Source organism: Pleurodeles waltl, chromosome 10 (genome assembly GCF_031143425.1).
Source record: "Pleurodeles waltl isolate 20211129_DDA chromosome 10, aPleWal1.hap1.20221129, whole genome shotgun sequence".
NCBI classification, from domain to species: domain Eukaryota; kingdom Metazoa; phylum Chordata; class Amphibia; order Caudata; family Salamandridae; genus Pleurodeles; species Pleurodeles waltl.
Genome location: NC_090449.1, coordinates 767,849,975 through 767,864,818, shown reverse-complemented (window position 1 = coordinate 767,864,818; position 14,844 = coordinate 767,849,975). Strand labels below are relative to the sequence as shown.

Below are 14,844 nucleotides of genomic sequence, written 5' to 3'. Positions count from 1 at the left end.
CCTTGGCGGTCCATGACCGCCATGGCGGAGTGCGGCGGAAGCACCGCCAACAGGCTGGTGGTGCTTCCTGGGCCATTCTGACCGCGGCGGTAAAGCCGCGGTCGGAAAAGGGGAGCCGGCGGTTTCCCAACGGTTTCCCGCTGGCCCAGGGAACCCGCCATGGCGGCGCTGCTTGCAGCACCGCCATGGGGATTCCGACCCCCTTCCCGCCAGCCTGTTTCTGGCGGCGTCCACCGCCAGACCCAAATTGGCGGGAACGGGTGCCGTGGGGCCCCTGGGGGACCCTGCACTGCCCATGCCACTGGCATGAGCAGTGCAGGGGCCCCCTAACAGGGCCCCACAAAGATTTTCACTGTCTGCTTAGCAGACAGTGAAAATCGCGACGGGTGCCACTGCACCCGTCGCACCCCTTCAACTCCGCCGGCTCCATTCCGAGCCGGATTCATTGTTGAAGGGGCTGTCCCGCTGGGCCGGCCGGCGGTCTTCTGGCGGTCGCCCGCCGGCCCAGCGGGAAAGCCGGAATGACCGCCGCGGTCTTTTGACCGCGGTGCGGTCTTTCGGCGGGAACCGCTTGGCGGGCGGCGACCGCCGACCGCCGCGGTCAGAATGACCGCCTTAGTAATGTGGTTTATATGTCCTGACAGTGAAATACTGCCAACTTTGTTTTTCACTGTTGCAAGGCCTGTCTCTCTCATAGGATAATATGGGGGCTACCTTTAAATATGATTAAAGTGTAGATTCCCCTAGAGAGTAGATGGACATGTGGAGTTTGGGGTCCCTGAACTCACAATTTAAAAATACATCTTTTAGTAAAGTTGATTTTAAGATATTTTAAGATTGTGCGTTTGAAAATGCCACTTTTAGAAAGTGACCATTTTCTTGCTTAAACCATTCTGTGACCCTGCCTTGTTTGTGGATTCCCTGTCTGGGTCAGTTTGACAGTTGGGTTGTTTTTCACCTCACACTAGACAGTGACACAAAGGGAGCTGGGGTGTAACCTGCATTTCCTAATTAGCCATCTCTGCTAGGAGGGAGGGGTGGAGTGGTCACTCTCATCTGAAAGGACTGTGCCTGCCTCTGACAATGCAAACTCAACCCCTTGGTGTGTGTCTGAGGCCTTGCCTGGGCAAGGCAGGATTTCACAAGTAGGTGTGAGTCCCCTTTGAAGAAAGGTGACTTCAAAGACTAAAATGGGTATAAGAAGGGCACCCAAATCTACAGACTTTAGAAACACTTCTGGAACCAAGAGGAACCTCTGCCTGGAGGAGAGCTGAATAGCTGAGAAAGAAGTGCTGCCCTGCCTGTGACTGTGCTTTGTGGAGCTTTCCTGCAGTGCTGCTTCTGCAAGAGTAAGAGGGCAAAGACTGGACTTTGTGTGCCTTCCATCTTGTGAAGAAATCTCCAAGGGCTTGATTTAGAACTTGCCTTCTGTTGTTTGAAGTCTCAGAGACAGCAAAGACTTCTCTTTGCCAGCACCTGGAGTCTCTGGAGAGACTCCTGCTCTGACAAGGGGTGCCCTATCCAGTCCCTGGGCCCTTGAAAGGAAAGCTGGTGGAAATCCAAGGAAATCGACTTCGGACGACTCCGGACCGATGCCGCTGCTGAATCCGGTGACGCCGCCTGCACCCGACGCCGTGACCTTCGCTGGAATGCGACGCTCTTCGCAGGCCCGACGCCGCTGCAGCCCCGCTGAAGTCCGTGGCTCCGTGGAAGTCGCCGCACCCCGTCGTGACCGACGCCGCTCGAAGCTCGTGGATTCAACGTTTCGCACAGACGCTGCGATCCCCGACTTCGCGCATCGGCTTGTTTTCACTCTTCACCAAAGGTTCTGTACTTGGGGGTCTACACGACTCCGTGTCCGGCGCCGCTGGTGTCGGCTTGTTGGGAACGACTCCGTCACGATGCCGTGTTAACATCTCATCGAAGAATTTTTGTTTCTGAGCCCTATTTTTGAGTTTAATCCTTAAAAATTCATAACTTGACTTGTGTATGTTGGATTTTTGTCGTTGTGGTCTTGTTTTGTTTAGATAAATATTTCCTATTTTTCTAAACTGGTGTTGTCATTTTGTAGTGTTTTCATTAAGTTACTGTGTGTGTTGGTACAAATACTTTACACTTAGCACTCTGAAGCTAAGCCTACTGCTCTGCCAAGCTACCAAGGGGGTAAGCAGGGGTTAGCTGAGGTGAGTCTCTTTTACCCTGACTAGAGTGAGGGTCCTTGCTTGAACAGGGGGTAACCTGACTGTCAACCAAAGACCCCATTTCTAACACAGAAGATATAATTTAATTTCACCTGTGAATCATATGTATGAGAGAAATGGTGAATTTAAATGTCCTTTGTACATTATCATCAACTAATTCGGCACTCAGTCCCTCACTGCCCTCACTGTTTTACCCCATGGATGTAGGAAACGGTGGGTAAGATCAAGCCATCATTCTGTCTTCTAAGCAAACACAATCCTGCCTGTAATTATGGGTAGGTGTGCAGCTATTGCCACCTGTTAACAGTTTGTCTAAGGAGCCACAACAGTGCTCCCCCATGATAAGAAGAGAAGATGATTTTTTTTCAAGTTGTTCCCCGCCACACAAAATGTTTGTTTCCTGTAAGAAAACAATATAGGCCCCACAACTCTTTAATTTAAAGCTGGGGTCTTTAAACGGTGGTGGGCCCCCTAGAGGGGCCTCACATGGTCCCGCAGGGGTGGAGGGGGCACCAGGCTCTGTCCAAAAGAAGCATTATGCAGATAAATGTGCTTTGTTTTAGCAGAAAACAATTTACTGCATTTTTAAAAAAAAGGTAACATAACAACTGCAATGCCATCTTAATAGAATATTTGTGAAAAATTCTGAGAGGGGCCAGATGGTTTTTATTTTTTCAGTGGGGGGATGCAGCATTAAAAAGTTTGAAAAACCACTGCTTTAAAGGAAAAACTGTTACTATGGATTTAAAGTCTCAATGCTCTGATTTTAAATTGTTTAATCTACCTTGACTTGGCTGATGATTGGTGAAGGGTGTACCTAAATCACATGTAATTAAATAATGCAAATATTGATTATGTTTATTTATTGTGCATCCCACGTAGCAAGTACTCCTTATTAGTAGACGCCAAACATTCATTGGCTATGCCTCATTTCCAATCATCAATTGAGAGATCCTGCAGATTTTTAGGCCCAATCCACACATCGAACTACAGTTAGTCAAACATAAGGGATACAAATTGTCATAGGTAAGCTGGTGCCATGCACGAACATGTGCAGAATCTGTATATATTCTTTTGTAGTAAAGATAAGCTGTGTCTGAGAAGCATCCTCCTTTCTTGTAACATTTGCACCTTTGGAGGGTTTGGTTTCTATGGGTACAGAGCTTTCGCTGGGAAGCAGTTCAACCCAAGCTAGAGATTTACTTTTATTAAAAATATTTGGGGTTGAATAATTTTGTTTTTTCATCTCTAGGTTTTGTTTTGCAAAACAAATATTTAAAAAACAAAACTAAGCAACATGGGTCCTGATGTATAGTTTGATGCACTGTGCATTCCATCACAACAGCAATGGAGTGCCATAGCTGTCAAATTCTCAGTCTGCCTGCAGTATTTTCAGTCAGGTAGACCACCAGGTTTCGGCTGGAGTAAAGTTTACTCAGTTGAGGGTAAAACTTCATCTGACAGCTCAAAGAAGTATTGACTGTCCTTGGTAAGCCATCCGATAATTCACTACAGTATGCTTAGAGTTGGCATTCAGATGGCTTTTTTTAGTGTCCATCACTGCAAGGAATATTCTGGCTGTGACCGACAGTAAAAATTAAAGAAATTACGCCCACATCATGGGAGAAATCTGCTATAGTATTGGGGTCATTGGCAGTTTCTTTTCCAAAACCAAACTTGTACTTTGACAGTTTATGTTTGTACAAAAATGTTTATAAGCTCAAAGTAGGCATCCATAACCAAGAAGGACATAAAACAAACTTTTATAGGGGTTTGTATGAACCGCCATGGTGTAGGTTTATACAAACCCATAGAGTTCCCAATCGGGCCAGTGATAAACTTTAAATTTGGTGGGGGGGATTAAAGGTAGGGATGGCAGCTGTAAGATCCTCTGCAACATTGCTGGTCTTTACTTTTTTCACCAGCGTCTAAATCAGGTCCATGGTTGGTTCCACTGTCAAGCTCTGCATGAATCTGTTCCCAATCAAGCTCTAACATGAATCAAAAATCAAAATGTAAAGTCCATCAACAGCCAAAATGTAAAGGCTAAAAATAGTCATAATGTAAACAAGAAGAACAGCCAAAATGTAAATGCCAGCAAAGTTTGTTGTAGGATTAAGGAGACGGTATTTCTGTTTTGCTCTAGGCAAATCAGTCTTTTGAATTTACTTAATTTAATATCGGTTTTAAAAAAATATGGAAGAAAAGGAACACAACAACTTACCCATCCCTAACTGAATGAATAATGTGTGTATTTTAACCTACTTCCCCCCTCCCTTGCAATTGTGAATATATTGGGAATACATTGGAATGGCAGTCCATAAACACTGACAAGTGAGAACAAGCCAAGCTGGTGCTTTCTGCTCAGATCATGGATCTGAAGTCCTGACTCACGAACCCAACAAAGGGGTCATGTTGACATTTTTCTAATTTTTGGGAAGTCTGCCAATTGACAGCATCATGATAGATAAAGCCTGAATTGATCCTGAATGGGGTTTGCATAATGGTTATATGTCGGAACCACGGGTGCCTAAACCACCCGTGGCTCAACAACGAGGTCAGAACAACGACCTCGTTCTAAACAATAATCCCTTTACCACAAATGCGTTTACAACTATTTTACCATTGTAAACGCTTTCCCGATAAAGGCATCATCAATCAGCATGCACGACCCAGCATGCTTCCACCCCAGCCCCCCACCCCACCCCTTAAACCTAAACTCTGAACACCCCCTAAACTCTAATCGCTCCCAGCGCCCCACCCCACCCCCCAAAAAAATAATACCCTGAGTCCCCACCCCGCCCCTAAAACCTAAACCCTGCCCCCCAAACCCTAATCACCCCCAGCTCCTACCCCTCCACCCCCCAAAACAGCCCCAGTCCCAGACAAACTTACCTCCTCCTTCACCGCATCCACTCCAACTCCCTTCTGTACCTTAACCACGCATGTACGTTGTTTAGACATGCGTAGTTAAGGTACCGAAACCAGGCAATCATGGAAAACGAAAGTGTTGTTTGGCTTTCGTTTTTCACAACCTCGTGGTTCCGGAATCGTTCTTCTGGGTGTTTCCCTTGCATAATAATATCACACTGTTATAAAATAACATGCTCATCAGCATGTAGATGGGAATTCTGTCAACTATGACTTCATTATTCAAGCTGATGTGAGGGCTAAGTAAACTCATTCTCACTGCTTTTTTTTTAAACCTTGGAGTGGAGTAATTGAATGCATTCTACCTTTCATCTTGCCAGGGCGTCTGGGGGATTTAGAAGGATTGTGCTACCCAATTGACTTTCCCTTGCACTTGCTGTATTCCGGCATTTCAGCCTTCATCAATAAAATGCATATGGGTAGCTTGAAATAGTCTCGTGTTCACAAGGAGGACAAAATAGGGTAGGGGTTCTTTGGACTGCTTGTATTTTTTAAGAGCCAAATGTGTTGTCCTATGTAGTCTAATTGTTCCTGCCTTTGATACTCAAGAACAGACTTTTCAGGCACCATAACCCCTTTCACAACAATGTCCCCACTGACACTGCTCCCACCACCACCAGTCTTATGTATCCTCCTTCTCGGGTAGATTCTGAGTTTCCTTTGACAGACTTGATGCATTCTGATGTATCCCTATCTCTCTTTTGATCTCTAATATTTTCATCTGTCATCTCTTACTTTCCTTTTCTGGCCTTACACACTGGTAGCTGCTTGCACACTTTGTAAAAAGTACCTTCCAGAACACAGCTAAAATAGCGTTTTAATACGTGGTGATACATATCAATATCAGGGTGCCTTCCAGTTAAAGACTCAAGAGTGCACTCAAACGCTTACTAAATACGATCTCCTTAATAACAAAACAGGGGTATATTTATTTAGGCTATAGAAAACCAAAAAACAACCTATGAAGAGTTTCAAAAGTCAATATGAATATTTATATGTTAAATTCTAGCTCACTGTATGATCAGGCACACTGAAAAAAGAAGCACCCTCTACCGACGTCCATAAGGGCGAGCCGCCTCTCCGCTTTTGACACTGATTTTGTTGCCTCTCAGACCAGGGGTCTCAAATGCCGTACCATGGGTCGCAAGGGGCAAGCTGGGGGGTCGCAGATGCGACCCCTAGCGGCCCCTAAACGACGCCCACGGCCTGAGCTACTGCAACCTGCTATAGGTAGAACGTGTGCTGGGCTCGCAGGACCTCTAGTACTAGCCTATGGCGTTTCAGCGAAATACAGCAAAGCCTTGTGACTGGAGGTTCGTTTAGTAACTATAGAACTGCAGCCTGAATCTGGAACGTGACACCTTGAGGTTTTCTAAACTCTGATGACATGCAAATAACGCATTTAGACGAGTTTTCGGGCTTTCTATTTACATAAATATTGTCGTTGGCAGGTGAAGAGTAGGAAAACAGTAATTAGTGAGATTGTGCATGCAAAATGAACAAGTATTGCCAAAGCACGGGCATGGTTTACATTTTCGCTTCCAGGTCAGACTTACTGGCTTTGGCAATGCTTGTGTAAAATAACAAGGCTTACTGGTTTCTCCAATGTTTTCTTTATTACTGTAAGGTGAAAGTACTATTGTACAGACATGGCATGCAAACGTCTTTACTTAAGAAAAAGCTGATGTCTGCAGTACTGTTCATTTAAACTGTTAATGGTTAGAAGAAGAGAACAATCCTGCATTTTAATGAGTGTGCTCAATATATTATAGAAAGTAATTTATTTACTGTATTTTTTCAAAGTACAGGTAACGCAGAAGAAATGCATAACAACATTTGCACTGAAATAGATTGTGCAAATGAGTATGTGAATGCGAAAGAGGGGAACAGTCTTTTACTATACCACGCTTGATTTAATATAACTTTCTGCTTGATGTTTCAGGAAAGGATGCAGATAATCGTTTTTCTAGAGGTGAGATGTCTGAAGAAATCTATGAGTGTCTGCCCTGCAGGGAAGGATGTTCCCACTGTACAGATGACACTCCTTGCTATGCACAAGAGGACACATATTTACGGGTCGCTATCATCTCATTCCAAGCATTTTGTATGCTGTTGGACTTTATTAGCATGCTGCTTGTCTACCATTTTCGCAGAGCAAAGGTAACCAATATTGTTTTAATCTTGTTTCTGCACATCATTTTCCATTATACCTTGAAATGTTGATTCATATTTGGGTTTTAGGTTTGATGAGGGGATGAATGCCATTTTGGATCATGAAACACCCAGAAGTGAAGATAACTTCACACTTGTTATTATGACAAGGGTAAATACTTTATCAGTGATTGCTGATGCATGGAGGGGAGAACACTTTCCTTCTTTTTGAATGAAAATATAACACATCATAATTTCCATTGAAAGTTAATTTCACATACTTGATTGTCATAAATATGGCCGAGATAGAGTGGTGGCATCATATATATCAAAAATCTACTTTATATTTTTTCAGCACCTTTGCGCACATTGCGTTTGCCCACATTTTTGCTTTTCATTATAAAACGTCATTCAGTTGCCATCACAGCATTAGGGCAACATGATACTGCTTATCATTTTTTCATCTATGGGCGGCTTGCTTATGTCTATGCTAGATGTTCTAAGTAATACAAAAAAGTGAAGAATGATTTGCTTGAATTATTCTGAGCAACTGGTAAATACTTGGGCTGCACCCCATCATGCCACCTCAGATTAGACCCAGCGTTAGGCAGATCAGCCTTTGTCCTGCTCTAGTAGCCACAGACCAGCCCAAACTGCACTGAAGTCATAAGGGTAAACTTGCAATTGTAAATTGATGTCCAATGCTCAGTATGCTTTGAAATTAAATATCAAAATACTAAATACATTATTAGACTAAACACTAACCTAGGTATAGGGAATTGCCTTCCAAGGTAGGGAAAGTGTATGGAATTTGGGAGTACCCATAAACATAGCAGTTTGTGGCTATTTGCAAACTTGTTTCCCACACATCCACATCCTGGAAACGGGATTCTAATTCCTAGCCAGAGTACATTTAGGTACCTTTCTACAGTGACAATTGGGTTAGAACACTGCCCAAACTGGGGGAGGCATAGGCAATTGGCTTTCTCCACAGGGAAAAAAGCTACAAAGGTGTAATAGTATATCACATACTATTGTACCAGAGAAAACCCTTTGTAAAGTTGCATGTTGGAATTCACTAAAGTTTCCTTAAGTATGGGGAAAAAGTCACTAATGCTTGTTTCCTGTAGTAAACTTGAAAAGCTTTGTGAATTCCTCAAAATGGGAAATCTTCACCCTTCTGATGTTGCAAACCTGTGGGTGCAGATGTTTGACGTATTTTCAATGCAGTTGTATATCAAATTCTTTTAAGTGGTGATCCTAAAAATCTCACAAGCGAGGTTCAAGTAAGTCACTATTGTTTATTTCAGAATGTTCAACTCTGTTGATTAATTTTGGGTGAGGTGCCAGTGGTTGGGAAGTCTGGCTTAGAACTGTTTTAGATGAGTCAGAGGAAGATGGCCACTTACTAAAGTTTTCCTTTGGGGGGATCTAGCTGAGACTCCACTGCTAAATAACAAAGAGTTCCACATCGCTAAATTAGGTGAGGGAATTAGGTGGGGAAAAAACACTTGTAGCAGAGCAAAGATCCTTCACTTTACAGCAGAAGGTCAAGTCTTGATGAGCCTATGTATGTATTTCTTCTTTTCATTCAATTTATATTTGAAACCAAACCAAATAAATGTCAGAGAATTTTATATACAATTTCAAAAAACATTTTGTAAATTTTACAAACATTTGTAAGAGGTTTTAAAGTTTGTTTTACCAGGACCTACGTCTATCATCCTGCTTTTGCGCAGGTATAGACTGTTTGTGGTTCTTACCATCAAACACTTTTCCAAATGTATCTGTTCCTAAAAACTGAGCATGGATGTTTGTTTACTGTTGTGGTTGCATTGATCAAAGTGAATTTCGATAGATGATTTTACTTTTCCTGTTCTCTTCTTACTCCTATATTCTGTCTGTGTTGTCTGTTTTTCATCTCATGTTTCCCTATGTAGACTAATCCAAATGTACACTTTGTTACATCTGGTAAATTTCCTCAATGCAGTCATTTTACTGGTCCTGGAATGGTACACTTCCTCTGCCATGTTTTGTGTCACAAACTAGTATCGTATTGTGTAGATCACTCACTTTTGTTTACTAATGAAATAAGTCAACTTTAATGCTGTGAGGGCCAGAAAGGTGGTTAGAAAATATTACTCTTTCAGTGGACATATTATCTCTGCCGCTTCACCATACTTGCTCTTGGTGAAGCCACAGAGTTAGTTGGCCCACCAAGAGAGTCCAGTTTTCATCCCTTGCACTGTGCAAACCTCCATGTAGATGTATTAAAATGAGTAATTCCCTCAGATGAAGGACACAATTGTCCGATGTGCAGTGAGGTTTTTGTACAAAGAAGATTGAGTACTTATTCACATATTTGGATATCGATCCAATTAGTGCTTAATTTGTAGCACAGTGAGTGCTGTTGCCCAAAATTTGCTCAGAAAGGAGCAGCCACTGCTTTTAAATGATGGTGTATCGAATACCAAGACTGCATAGTTTTAAATCCACCTCATGTTTCTTCCTCCCACTATTAGACACTTCCTACCCCTTTATCTCACTCTTGTCGGTTCCTGCTTACTTCCTTTGCAACAGCAGCTCCATCTTTCTCCATATTTCCCCTTCGTGTGTTTTCCCTCTCTTGCTTGTATTCAATGTCTGATGAGAAAAAATAAATGCCAGTCCCAAAAAATACGTTCAAGTGGGTCCCACCAGCAACCATTTCCTCAGATTAAGCACTGGGTGCATTATATTGACAAATATTGAAAAAACAACATTATGCTACACTATGTAATTATGTGATGAATAAACCTTAACTTAGAAAAACATAGAATATCCTGAGAATATTACAAAGCTGTAGTTACACTAAGCAGTGCATACTGGAGGCTGAATTGTCTCATGACAGAGCATTTACACTTCCAATTCACAAGCCCTAAGGACAAAGGGCTTACCAGTACTGTACACTGTAAATTGATAGACTCAGATTAACCTACAAACATTCAGGCCCTCACTACAAGTGTGGCGGTCTTAAGACCCCCCACACTCGCGGTGGCGGTCGGACCAGCGCCAAAGTGGGGATCCGACCTCCACATTAAGACCGTAGAGAACGCAACACGGTCGGACCGCGGGCACTGACACTAGGCCAGCTGTCGGCCTGGCAGTGCCAGAGGTCTTAATCCGCCACGGTATCGCTGGAAGCAGCGCTGCCCTGGGGATTACGACTCCTGTGTCTACCAGCTTTTGCATGGCGATTCCACCTTCATGCAAAGTATGGGGGAGATGGGATGCTGGGGGCCCCATGGGGGCCCCTGCACCGCCCACGGCCAACGTCAATGTTGTGCCATGGGCCAGCGGAAAATTCGTATTAGGGCCAGCGGGTGGAAGATTGGAGTGGTGGTCTTCCAACCTAAAGAGTTTGGCGGGCAGCCTCCGCCACCAGCCAAACTCATAATGAGGCCCTCAGACTCATACAAGGAGGACCTTAAGAAATTTAGGTACCAGTGCTGATATTTCTGTACTCACAAATTCTTCTTACACATACTACAAATGCACAGAGCCCAGCATGTCAGCACAATGATCTGGGATTTATGTAACAGTAAAAATATATTTGAGAATAGTTGGGAGGCCCCATGACACACAAAATAAGGTCTGGCTGCATTAATAATTGACAAAAACGTGGCCTGGCGCCACTACCAGTTTATGTGATTCTGCCAGGATATGATCAGTGGTTGTATACCTCCTCTGAGGGCTTCCCTGTTGGGCGTATCCAGGTCACTGAACAATTATGTGAATTACTGGCATTGAGGATGCAAAACCACGTGATTTATCGGACCATGTGCACCTGAAAAATTAAGTGTTCTTTATAGTGAAACATCCTGCTTTCATATTTTGAAGTGAATTTGTATTAAGTGATTGGCCAACAAGGAGTGCATGTTATCTGTGGCAATCATTTTATTTAATGAAGGCAGTAAGGTCAGGAAACATTTCTTTATGTGATATATTTAAGTTCTTCAGTCATTTGATTCAGCATTCCTGCTTTCACAGAATTGGCAATAGATACTCTGTTCTGATGATGATAAGCAGAAAGGTACACATTTTGATTGTAGTTTCACCAAGATGTCTTGATCTCCAAGTTATCTTAATTAGAGAGAGTATTTGTGTTGTTTCTATAATTCTTATATTTATACAATATTTAAGTTCATAAGGTAATTAAGTGCATATTGCATGATGCAGGTATATGTCTATGCTTTAATGTTAGATCTACAATGGAAACGAAAACAGACTCTGGAGCTAAAATTGAACTATGAGAATCAGGGATATTTTTCTTTGTTTGGTTCTGTTTTTTAGTTTTTTTTTAACTATTGGTTTCTAATCAAGATTAAAAAGAAATGTGTTAAGTCAACAGCAATGTTCATTATATTACAAGAATACTAAAAGGTGTAACCTGGAACTGACTGATTCATATGAAGGATATACATTTACGAAAATGTTTTTAAAAAAAGAAAACATATTGATTTCAAATTGAACTTTAAGTGAGTTTACTGGTTGGTGGAGAATGGACTTTGCATGAATGCATTAATTATTTGGATAATTATGTGTATCTCTACAGTTGTGGGATAACTCACCTGGCACAACAAGCATTTCAGTTGCATAATGATATGTAGAATTGTGGAGTCTGCATAACCAAATCACTAATCCATCCTCAGAGTATAGATGAGTACTCTATGTTTATGTTTTGAGTATAGATTTGAACCTTGAAATATGTGCATTGTCATTGAGAATTTGTTGCAATGATCAGTTTAATATGCAGAATACATTGTTAAATGCACCATAGTTCATTCTGTCAGATAGAAGCCCAGACCTTCCTAATGACTACCCCTGAAAAAGGCTGTGGACCGTGATAATGTGCATTCCTCACAAGGGGGATGAAATTCAGGGTTCTTGCTAAAACTTCAGTTTGATGGTGCATCCTGGATCTTTCATTTCTATTCAGTTTTGATGTAATTCTTCTCTCTGGAATGTCATGTCACACATGTCATGGACCCACTAGGCAGAGGCCTTGCTTTTACATTTCATCTTAGTTTAAATTTGACCCAGGAAAAGGAATCTTGATCAAGGGCCAATAAAGTAACCTTTTACTTGTCAGTCACACATGCTGATCTTAATCTGGGAGAAAGGGTTGCTAGTGTGTCTAAAATTGGCTAGAAAAGATACAGGCATTGCGATTAGTTTTGTTCAATGCCTTCTGCAAATTAAGGCACAGTATGATGTGTGAAGTTCAGATGATTTGTCAAGCCTAAACATTCTACATTTAAGATATTCTTTTAACATTACCTATTGTGAGTGTACTTGGATTCATTTTCTGTCAAACTTTTAATCAACACGGGGTATGGATGATAGATTTTAAGCCGATTCTGGTGGGAATACGTTTTCTTTTTGTCTCCATTTTCATTTAGCACCTTCTTTGACACCATGGAAATTTTAACAATGTTGATGGAATTGCCCTTCCTCAAATACAGAAACATTTGCCTAATAACTTATATCTCTGAAAGATGCATAGATGTTTCTTTTAATTCATCTTATGCACTTTGTTCGGCCGTCTTGAAGTCACAATATGTATACTTCCATTCATCTGCTTTTTCAAGATTTTTGTGCAAAAGCAAATGTATGATATAGGTGATTCTCTATTATTTGGAGTTAGAGCCTTCATTTATATTCTGATTGTGTTACATGCAAGAGGGTCTGTTGTGAAATTATCCTAAGTCCTTAACTCTGAGAATGAAATGTTGGCGCTTATTGCATTGATTGATGTTAGTGGCATCAGCACTAGCTGGAAGTGGTTCTCCTAACTGGCACCATCCTCTTAATCAAACTTTATCAAGCTAATGACAGTTGCCTTTTTGTATATACTAACCTCATTGCTTGATACAAGGTGATAATCTATGTGCAGTGTCTGTTTTACTCCATCATTTCCCAGGTCCTGGACATGAGCTTATCAACCGCAACACAAACTGAAGAATTACAGTGAATTATCAAATCAGTCATTATATCTGCAATGCAATTAGTTTGGGGCAGCACTCCACCCACTTGTCAAAGTGAAAGAATCCTTTGTGTTTTCTAGATTGGAAGAGGACAACTCTCTTCTATCAAGATGTCTTAGGCTACGCCTGACAACTCTGAAAGCAACTATTTATATGGTGTTAAAGGTGTTGTGTGACTTCGTATTGTGATATTGTGTTTTTCTTTACCAGTAGTTTGCTTGGGTTTGTCTACAAACATTTGTACAGGTCCTCCTGTAACCTTGAATTATGTAAAGCTCTCTGCCCCAAATAAAATGCTAATAAATAAATACTTAAACAGCGAGGTGACAGTCAGCTTATACTAGGTGAACATGTACCACACTTTTAAAATCAACATGTGGGACAGACTAGGGCAGAGCATTTTTTTTGTATAACAGCTATCAGTGGGAGAACTAAAATGTTTACCACATCAGGTAACACTAGTACTGCATCACAATATCCTGAAAGTGAAATGGCTAGTATGAAAATTCTCATGGAGTCTCAAACAGTGTTTTCAACCTAAGTTGCCAAAGGAATTGTCATCATGGTAAAGGCTGACAAGAATGTCTCAGTGAGTCTGTGTTAGTACCCACTGAAGTAATGTTGTTAAATATATTTTTGAACTTTTAGTCTGTGATAGAATAGGACATGCTTTTAAAAACAACTGAGTGTTCTTCTCACATAAAGTCCTTCTCTGCCTAAGGAGAATTACCCGGGTCCATAAGATGTTGGTAGCATCACTGTTGTACTTGTGGAATTCTAGGCATGCGACACGCTGAGAATTACAATGAGTGGGTTCTACCAGCTGAGGGATCTGTAATGACAGTTACTTGGAGGCTGGTGACGGCACCATGTTCTCCTGTGTTCCTGACTTCAAATATATATCTGTATTCATACAGTGTGAAGTGTAACAGCTCATACTCAGGGGTGGCTCCTCCACTGAAGCGAAGGAGTCTCGCCTGGCTGCTTTGAGCAGAGAAATAAAATTATAATAACGGATCATTATTATCATTTTATTTTTAGCTGAGGCAGCAGGATAGGGTGGGGTGGGGCTGGGCTGGAGGGGGCTGGAGTAAAGAGTGGCTTGTGCACCTTGGATACACGTCTGTTGGGCCAGCCAAACAGATGTGCGCATTTTGCATTTCTCCACGTGGCTGTATTTCACAGCCGGGAGGAGAAAGTGCACAGGGTGCCACTCCCTCTGTGAGTGCTGAAGCAGGGTGCCCACACCAATCACAATCCTGCTGTCATGCTGGTGACAGCAGTGTTAAGATTGGCTGAGAGGACTCTTGAAGCCTGTGTGCTTCCGGACAAGGAGGAGGACAGAGTAGACAAACGCATCTCCGTCCCCAATAGTTAGGTGTATTTTTTTAACATTTTTTTTCCATCCCCGCTACCCCTGTTCAGTGGCAGCCGCCACTGCTCATACTTCTCAGTATTGGCGACAAGCACCAGCCAAAGGAAAACGATCACTGAGGTAAATGGACCAGCAATGAACCCACAATGGGAGGGGGAGT

At 42.2% G+C, this 14,844-nt stretch overlaps 1 protein-coding gene across 1 annotated transcript in view; it reads left to right on the top strand.

The window, feature by feature from the left end:
* The window catches only part of GPR158 (G protein-coupled receptor 158), a 1,449,349-nt gene that overhangs the window by 657,660 nt on the left and 776,845 nt on the right, over nucleotides 1-14,844 (top strand). The window contains exon 4 of the mRNA XM_069211362.1: nucleotides 7,075-7,292. Coding sequence (XP_069067463.1) covers nucleotides 7,075-7,292 — 218 coding nt within the window. The remainder of the gene's footprint in view (nucleotides 1-7,074; nucleotides 7,293-14,844) is intronic.